General features: G+C 32.6%; 1 protein-coding gene across 1 annotated transcript; it reads right to left on the reverse strand.

The window, feature by feature from the left end:
• On the reverse strand, positions 1 to 1,135 carry LOC11417235 (glycosyltransferase BC10). The gene has a single exon (XM_003589561.3). It carries the CDS (start codon positions 1,133 to 1,135, stop codon positions 47 to 49), a length of 1,089 nt encoding a protein of 362 aa, XP_003589609.2. The 3' UTR covers positions 1 to 46.
• Between the last annotated feature and the right edge of the window lie 9,190 nt (positions 1,136 to 10,325).

Consider the following 10,325-nt stretch of genomic DNA (forward strand, 5'->3'; position numbering starts at 1 on the left):
ATTTATTTATTTAATGGATACAAAATATAGTCTTCCCTTTCTTTTATCAATCCCGAAAAATGACATCATCGGCAATATTCATCAACGGAGCAAGACATTCCGGCGAGAATTTCCTAGCGAATAGATATGAATAACTCCAATTGGAGACCCTCAGCTGACGAAAAAGCTCCGGCGACACCTCTGCTGGAGTATAAAGATGTGGATGACCATAGACAGCACCGGTCCAATTAACTCTAGTCAGTGTAAAACCAGTACACCCCTTCAAATCCTCCATTGATAGAAGAGTCGAAAAATAATGCTCCTCTGGATAACAATAATACTTATTTGTACATGGAATCTGAAACTTGTTCCATAGCTTTTGATCTCTCAACACAACCTTTGTATGTTTCCGGTTCAAGATAAAAAATTGTGAACCAACCCGAAAATCCTCAAATGGAACCTCCGGCATCATTACATTCTCTCCACGAGCATTATACCGTATATTGAGATTTTCTGCCTCTGAGAGAATCTCAATATAGCTAGGGTACAGTAGGTTAAATTCAGACGAATTTGCAAATGATTTTAGTTGATTTTTAAAAAGGTAGTTATAAATGAATTGAAATGAGAAGAGTGGAATACAACGTTGGGAGATAAGTGCAAAGTATTGGTTCAGTGGGTCATCTAAGAGGGCAGATGCTAGGAGACGGCGGGCAGCAGCGATGAGTGATGGAGAGTAACGTTTGGTGGGTTTGGAAGGGATGAAACGGTTTTGGAAGACACCGCCGGGGGAGGCGACATAGGTGGTGGGATCTGCATGGACGTAGATGTTGAAGAGGTGGTTGTTTCCAACGAAGAATTTTTCCCATAAAGGAGCGAAGGTGAGGTTAGAGTTGGTGAGGAAGAGGAAAGCGATTTTGGGTTTGGGTTTTATGAGGGTGAAAATGTGGGTGGTGGTGTGGGTGGTGGCGCGGCGGAAGAGGGTGAGGTCGTTGGCGTCGGGGGAGGAGAAAGGGAAGGAGAATTGAGAGAGGTGTTGTTGGGAGAGAAAGAGGATAAGTAGGAGAGAGAGGATGAGAGCTAGATAGACAAAAATTGGTGTTGACAACAATGGATTTAGTGGTTTTTTATTGAGGGCTTTTGGGGTTAATTTTGCCATTATTTTCAATTGAACTAGAACTTATATACTATTGAAAAAAAAAATTGTTTTGAATTTTTTGTTGGTATTTTAGGGCTATTTAATAGGATGAATGCATGAGGGGATAATCTTGAAGACAATTCGAAGAAAAAATTTAACCCGAAAGGAATGTTGCTTTAGAAACATAACTAATTAGAAATTTAAGCCAAATGTTAAAAAATTTATAGGTTTGAATGAATGGATAGGTTTGAGTTGATTTGTATCGATCTTTTTACTCGATTTCTTCTTACCTTTTTTTTATGACTATGCTGATTTGAATAATAAAAACTGGAAAATGCTCTTAGGAAATTTTAAAATAGAGATTTTTTATTCTAAAAAAAGTGCATTCGACAACTTGAAATTTTAAGAATCAACTTTTTTTTACATAAAACCTATCATGTATTTCCTTTTTTATGTTAATACATATATAATGGTACTTGTCATGACCCATAAAAGTTTATAATTTTTCTCTCAAATTTGAACCAATAATTTTGATGATAAATAGGTTAGATTGGGACGAGCTAACGGATTACAAGACATAAAATATTTTTAAAATAAAATAGTTCCTATTTTAAGAAAAAAATATTTTTAATTTAATTGAATTCCATAATTTAATATTTTTTTTTAAGAAAAGAAAACATGTAAATTATTAATATAGGGAATGTGATATCGTCACGTGAGCTTATATCACTTGATGAAGGATAATGCAAAATATATGTTATTCATCTTTAAGATGAATTTCTCTGGTCGTGCCACATGTCCTAATATATCATCTACAACTAACATGAGCTTAAGATAGACACTTTAAATCCAATTTTTATAAGATTGATTTTATCAATTTGAAGAATAAAGAAGAGGATAAAGACCATGGCTCTGTTTGGTAAAAATAGCGGATAGCTGATAGCTTATAGCTGATGACTGATAGCTGATAAGCTAACTGGAGTGTTTGATAAAAATAGCAGTTCAACTAGCTGATAAATATAAAATGACATAAAGGGTATTCTTAATTCATAATAAAAATTATATCAATTAATATTTAAGTATTTGTAATTTTGTAAACTAATTTTTATTTAAAAAAAATACTTTAAATTTATTAATTTAATATATCCTATGTATTATAAATTAAATTAAATTTTATTCCCTAAAATTTTATCCTTTATTTATTATCATTTAAGTGTTTCCAATTTATAAAGAAATTAACACTTACCTCAAAAAAAAAAAAAAGGTAACACTAATAGAGTAATACAAATAAAGTAACACTAACAGAGAATAAAGAAAATAACACTTACCTCAAAAAAATAAAAAAATAAAAGTAACACTAATAGAGTAATTGTATTTTGTTCCATAAAAAAAAACGAAGGTATATATTTTTTCAAAACAAAAAAAAAAAAAGACCAGCTGGTATAGATACAAAAATTGAAATAAAGGGATAGTAGTATTTATCATGTAGCTTATTATAATAAATTGTAATGGATAAAAATGGAATTTAAATGAAATAATAAGGGTAAAATTGGAAGAAAAAGTGAGAAGCTATAAGCTCAAACACTACTTGGAATAGTGTCTGAAAAATAGCTTATAAGCTTGTGAAATAAGCTATAAGCTCGTGGTGAAAAGACATTACCAAACAGAGCTTTTTTGTCAAACAAACTTATAAGCTATAAGCTATAAGCTATAAGCTCACTTTTGGGTCTTATCAAACAGACCCATGTTACATCATAGGATTAGTTAAGTCTCCCATACACTTGGTTTAATTGTTATTGGGTTAATTAGGTAAATGATTTCTATATTCATAATTTAATTTTTTATCTTTACAAAACAAATCGTTCTTTTTAATCTCTATAACATTTTTCTTTAGTTTTATTAGGCACAAAAAATGTCGATGAACATTTTTATATGGACTAAAAAGAAACGTGGTTTGTAGGCACTAAATTCTAGATATTTATGAAGATCAATTACTTAATTAATCTTTTATTAATTTAAATTAAATAAAAGTTGGATTGTTGCACAACTAGGGGTGAACATACCACAAGAAATGGGGTGCCAAATATTTTAAGAGAATTTCTTTTTTATCTTATTTTCTTCTCGCGCGCCAATGAAAATACCCTCATTTAGGTTTTATAATTTGAACTACATTTCAGATTATATAATTCGAATCTTCTTAAAAACGGAAAACAACCGCAAATTGCCTTGGTTCATCCAAATCTTGTTTCAACATGATTCGGAAAATTAAATCTCAAAAACTAATAAAAAAAAATTGGATTATGTAATCTGAAAGAGACAAAATCCCCCAATAGACCATTTTATAAAACCAATTGCAGTTCTTAAGTTGATACAATTTGGATTATATCATCTAAACTTGTAAAATACATATTTGGATTATATAATTCGAACTATGTCAGCACAAAAACAGAACCTGGGTTCATTAGTTAACACTTTTTTCCGGCAAATTGACGAATTTGGATTGCTTTCAACATGCATCAAAACATATTAAAAGCTAGCACAAATGTAATGAAAGCATATGAAACAAAACAACAAAAAAATTGATAATAGTATCACCAGTATTCAAATGTTACAACACAAGACCCAAACATAAATTAAAAGCAAAAATAATCCAAATGTTAATACACAGTCAGAAAACCATTATGTAACATGCCCACCTCTACCAACTCTCCGCCTCCGATGATAAATCAACCCTCCCTAAACCTCATCCAAGATCTATGCTTCAAACTCGGTCATGTTGGACTCAGTACTCCACTTGACCACCGAACATTATCCATACGACATGGTCTCTGATGATGTGCCCTAATTGTGTGGTCATGTCTAGCTGGTGCATTTCCCCTTTCTCCTCAGTAACAGTCTCACAAAGGGCCCCCTACTAAGGTGGACTCGGATCCTCTGCCTTTGGTTCCTCTCAAAAAGGGTAAAATACCATCTCATATACCCAAACACCGTTTCTACCAGTCATGGAAACCTTGCCCAAGTCTTGGACTGACAACACATGATCAAGAAATTGTATGTAGTGTTGATACACCTCGTATTTGGTCGTCATGGGAGAATAAGACTCATGTGGATTTCTGGGAATGGTTTGCACATATCCAAATTGGTGCAACACGTGTTTCGGAAGATAACAAACCATGCAAGGTCCGTATTTGAGCCAACCTAAGTAGACGTTGATGTGTCTAACGGGCGTGTCTGGGGCTTGCAATGAACCGAGCCAACTTAAACAAAGTTCAAGACTAGACTCGACAATTGTTGAACTTGAGCAAAAAATTAAGCTCGATATCCTAATGAGCTTAAATTGAGCTATATATAATTCGACTTGTTTGGTTCATAAACTGACTCGATTATGTGTGCACGTGTGTATATATAATACTTAAAAAATAAAAATGAAAGAATGTGAATATGAATATACACTTAAAATAGGTTACACAATGTTAAGTTAATTAAGCAAGTTGGAAGTGAAACAAAACTTCCTCTAACAATTATGTATGTTATTTTTTTACGTAACTACAAATACTAATTTAATTAACAACTCAACAATTGTTTGATTTATTTTAACAATAGAAAAGAAATTAAGCCCAAACACTTATTGATAACAAGATAAGATGAGTCATATCCATGTTGATAATCCAACTCCTCATAGGCACATACTTTGGTTAAAGAGCTACCACTACACTATTAATTATGTAGTTTAATGCCCTCCTTAGTATGCACAAATGCCAAATGATTTATGAAGCTTGTTCGAATTATGAATTTGTAGGGTATTTGTAGTTGGTTCGCGAGCCGAAGTAGCACAGCCAAGAATAATAAGTAAAAAACTTTGTCAAAAAAAAAAAAAGGTAAAAAACTTCAAATTTTTTGTCATCTGAATTATGCAATTCAAGCTAATGAGTTGAACTGAGTTGTTCGTTAACTTGATTCGAGCCGAACTTGAGCCAACAAAAAAGTTTGTATCGAACTCGAGTCGAGTTTTGAGCTTATCAAATTCTTATCGAGCCGAGCTGAGCCAAAGTTCGGTTCAACTCGGATCATTTCCAGTCCTAGGCGTGTCTAAGAGTGTTACTGGTACGAGTAGAAGAGACAATCAGTAGCTATGATGCGATCGAGGTGTGATATGTAAGGATCTGGACATATAGACCCTTCGATGGAGCAAACATATTCGTCGTCACTAGGCGCCCTAAGCGCATGGAAGGGTTAGGAGAGCAAAAATACCTGCCCCATGCGCCCTAGCCGTATGGTTCTACGGAAATTTGCCTATTTTCGTCTTTTTCAATTTGGATCAGTGGAAGCCCGAACAATCAATTTTAACCCAATTGAAAACTTTCCTATAAATAGAGACCATTGCTGTGACTTTTATTCATTCAAAAACTTGACGACGCAAGGTGAAGACAAGCATCAAGGAGCGGTTAGGGCTGCCTAAACTCTCTTTGAGTATGTTTAGTATTTATTTCTTTTTTATGTTTTACTCTTACCATGAGCAACTAAACACCCTCTAATCAGGGTTATAAGAAGAATCTTTACTTATTGGAATTTATTAATGCAATTTCTTTATTCACTTATTATTTAAGTCTTATATAATTTTCAATTGCTCCAATTATTATGTAATGCTTATAGACCCTTGAGCACAAACAAACCCTAGTTGAATCTAACTAGACCTTAGGCAGAAGTAAGACCTAGGATTATCTTGTACGATTCCTAGGTTATGATATAAGGCTGACATACCGTACTTTAACCCAAACAAGAACTAAAATTGAAAGTTTCTTAATTATCTTAATCGAAATAGGATTTTTAAGTATGATTGTTAGATTATGAGTCATCATTTGAGAACTTACTCTGTACCGCTCTTTTTAGGCCCAATTACCATAAGTAAGTCTACAGATCTATCATTGTTTCATAATCCAACCATCGTCTATCGAATACTTAGTAATAATTGGTATTGAATATTGCAATAATCCAACAAATAAAAAAAAGGGATTCAAAAAATCCTAATCACCGCCAAATATTTTAAGCAAACTTTTTTTTAAAAAGTTAAATTAGTTCACTCAAATTTACACCGGAGAAAATCGAACGTGAGACATTAAGGAGGAGTGCACTCCAAGATTGCAAGCCAACATCATCAGGTCGACCTAAGTGGGTACAAACCTTTTATTTTACACAATCAAACTACTACTCACATTGTGCGAGCAATTAAAATTGCAACCCCCTTTTATTGCTTTTTAATTTAAATAAGTTTAGTAAATTGTCGAGTTGACGACAAACTATGTAAAGACGATAACTTATCACTTTATTACTTATTACGGTTTGATGCACTTGACAAATTTATCATCAATACTATAGACACTACTAATTGTCATCTATAACGAGAATGTTTTAGTGTTTCGATTACGTATAGTGGGTATTTTAATATTGAGAACTATGAAAAATTATGTGCCTATGAGTTTTACAATGTGATAATATTTTGTGAGTGTTATTGACAATTAAGATGAAGAAAACAACCTCTATATATAAATAAAAAGAGAACAAGAAGAAAAAAAAAGAGAGAAATAGAGCATATGTAAGTCTACAAATTTTCCCTAAAAAAAATGACAATTTTTGCAAATTAGTTTTATTTTGCTCTCATAACTAATTACCGTTATGTTTAGGTCCCTTAATTGCATTTTTGTTAGTTAAGTTGGTCTTTTTATGTTAATTTTGAATTTCAAATGTCTAAGGTAGACCAATATTATAGGTGGTCCATCAAAGACCTCATTCATTTTTTTCATTTCAAGGATTGTACTAACCAATGTCTTAGGGGCCCTTGTTAAACAATTATAAATAGAAAGAAAGGACAAATTTGGAATTGAAAATAACACCTTTTTAAATTTAAAAAAAGTAAATACACAATTTCTAATATAATATTTCCTTTTTCTGTCAAAAAAATATATATAATATTTCCTTTTTCTGTCAAAAAAAATATATATAATGTTTCCTTTTATAAATCTTTAATCCATGGGGCACTTGTTAACCACGAACACCTAATTTTATTTTATTTTTCTTCTTCTACCTCTTTCTTTCTTTTCTTATTCATCTTCGTCGTCATCTTCATAAATTTCATCAAATAAGCCCAGAAAAAAAAAATTCTTCATCAAATCAATTCCAAACCTCTTTGTCTTTAAATTAAAATCTAAAATTTCAAAGCATATAACCCCACAACTCTCTTCTCTCCAATTCTCATTACCGTAAGGAAAATGAAAATAAAATGACGAGGTCTTTGATAATCACCTACTTGATCAACCTTAGATATTTGATGTCAATAATTAAAAAAAAAAAAAAAAAAGGACCAGTTTGACCAACGGCAGTACTTTAATGGACCTAAATGTAACAACAATTAATTATGAGACTAAAATAAATTAATAAATAAGTTAAAGAACTAAATATCATTTCGTCCAAATTAAGAGACCTAAAACATAAATATCATAAATTTATTGTGATTTCCCTCGCTTAGGTCTTTGACCATAATAGGCGCCCCCTCAAGGTATTTCCATGGCTTAGGTCTTTTGGACCTGCTATGGAACCAATCTTCGAATTAATAGTAAAACTTTTGTCTTTTATTATGGCTGGATTTACCACTTTTGTCTTTTGAAATGAAACCTAGAGTTTGACTCAACTAGATATCATACTTCCCCATGCGTACCAATTCAACCATTTTTAAGGATTGATGCCGGTTCTTAAGGAAATGGAACTTTAATAATTTGAAGTTACGAGTTTATAAAAGACACTACTTCTTTCAATGAATGCCCTTACAAAATTCGATTATATTTTTTTGGACAAACTCACATGTCCACTTCTAAACTTAATTTGTCTGAAAGGTTTCTTATTATAGCATGATTGCCTTCCTAACAAACCTTCAAAAATCAGTTTTTAAAATTGGATCCCTCTAAAACACCAAAATCTATAGTAAACCCATTTTTGTATAATCTCAACACATTCCAACAACATTTTGGTCATAATCATCGTGTAAAGTACTCCTTTGCAATTCAAGCTTTTATGCTGAATATTTTTCACCTGAGCACACGTTTGAATACTTTTATGCAAAGATATTCTTTTAAAAAATGAAATCATCCCAAACTGCATATCCAACAATACCAATTAAAAAGTAAAAAAAAAAAAAACATGAAAAACAACATTGGAGAATAATAAGGAAGCTACTTGACACTCTGCTACACCCTCCGGTAGGGTTGGGAATAGGTCAGGCCAGGCCAGGCTTTGATAGGCCTGAGCCTGGCCTACGAAAAAATTTGCAGGCCTGAGCCTGGCTTATGGCCTTTCATAGGCCTATTATTTTGGTCTGGCCTGGTCTGGCCTGAAAGCCTATTTACAGGCCTACTTACTATTAAAGTCACTAAACATTCCATTTTATCTACTTTTAAATAGGCTTAATAGGCTTCAAGCCTATTCGAGTGTAAGATTTGTCTATCACTATAAGGCCTTAAAAACATATTTCACTATAAAGCTTTAAAGCCTATTTAAAAAGTCCACTATGAAGCCTAACATGCATAAACAGGCCGGCCTATTAGGATTCATAGGCTTTTTTTTATAGCCTAAGCCTGGCCTATTTACTTAAATAGGCTTTTTAAAAAGCCTAAGCCTAGCCTTTTTAATAAACAGGCCAGGCCATAGGCCCCTGTAGGCCGGCCTGACCTATTCCCAACCCTACCCTCCGGTCACTATTATAAGTAAAAATCAACATTTTAGATCCATTCATTAAATAATGCACGTGATCTATAATAAAGACTATATATATCATTAATTGAATGAATCTAAAATTATGATTTTTGCTTATAATAGTGACCGGATGGTGTACATAAAATAAAATTGAGCACTAGGAAAATCTTATCTTTTCTAGATCCTTCTAGTCATATGAACTAGAGTATCCATGTCTTTTATTTCTAATCAATGTTTCTAGATCTTTCTATTTTGTAATGTGGAGCATTACTAGAGTAGTATAATTAGGGCTCACCTCCAAGTGTTTTGGCATACAAGAATTCAAGCCATGAAAAAGAACTTGCAATGAAATAAGGTGGAGAAATGATGAAGAAGGGAGTTGTGTACTATGGGTTGGACGGGGCGAACCTTAGGCATGGCAACAAAACCCGTACCCGCGATTACCCGCCCGAACCAAATTCAATTTGACGGGTTTTTCCCGTTTTGACTGGATTTGAATATGGGTATGGGTTTTCCCCGATTTCAAAACATGGGTATGGGACGGGTAACGGGTATATAAGTTCCCACCCCGAACCGATACCCATACTCGTCCCAAATGTAAAAAATTATTTTATGTTGATATGTCATGTTATTTTGTTTGATAATTGTCATGTTAATAAAAACTACCATTGATATTTAAAAGATCAACTAAATCATTCCGTCTATCAAATGTTAAAGTGAACATATTGTTGGATAATATTTTACAACGTTGCTCTTGATGCAAAAAAACTTCTATTTTTTTATTAAAAAAAATTATTCGATACGGGGATGGGGTGAGGATACCGAACCCGTCGGGGACGGGATGTGATTCAATTTCTCATCCCCGTTGGATATGGGTAGGGTAACGGGTAAGTATATGAGAATCGGATATAGAGACGGGGAAGGTAAAACCCGTCCCCACCCCGCCCCATTGCCATGCCTAAGGAACCTGGGTTTTTAAATAAAGAGAAAGAGATTGAAGGTCACAGAGAGAATGAAATTATCAAGTATAATAGTAATGATTGATTGATAATGGTTGATACGGAGATTTCATCATGTCAGCCATCGTTGCATCTTAATTTTTAACAAGTTTTGTTGAAAATATCACACATTTTGTTATTGCTTTGATGTTGGAGCTTCAAAATATTGTTATAAATTAAGGGTTAAATAAGCTTTTATCCCTATAAATATTTTCATCCTCACAAAAACTTTTTTTTTTTTTTTGGTTCTTAATGACCATTTTATGTTGATGTGAATGTCAAGATTATAATGTTCAAACTATATTCACATTAGTCCAAAAACATGTCAAAATTACCAAAATTAATAAAACAAAATCTTGTGAGGATGAAAATATTTCATATTTTAATTTTTATCAAGGATGAAAAACTTATTTAACCGTTTTTTTATCAAGTTAAAAATTATTTAACCTAAAATCAATTTTTAAATAAAT

This window comes from Medicago truncatula, chromosome 1 (assembly GCF_003473485.1).
Source record: "Medicago truncatula cultivar Jemalong A17 chromosome 1, MtrunA17r5.0-ANR, whole genome shotgun sequence".
Classification (NCBI taxonomy): domain Eukaryota; kingdom Viridiplantae; phylum Streptophyta; class Magnoliopsida; order Fabales; family Fabaceae; genus Medicago; species Medicago truncatula.

Excerpts from the sequence above, each read along its gene's own strand:
- LOC11417235 (XM_003589561.3), bottom strand. The coding sequence starts at position 1,135 with ATGGCAAAATTAACCCCAAAAGCCCTCAATAAAAAACCACTAAATCCA.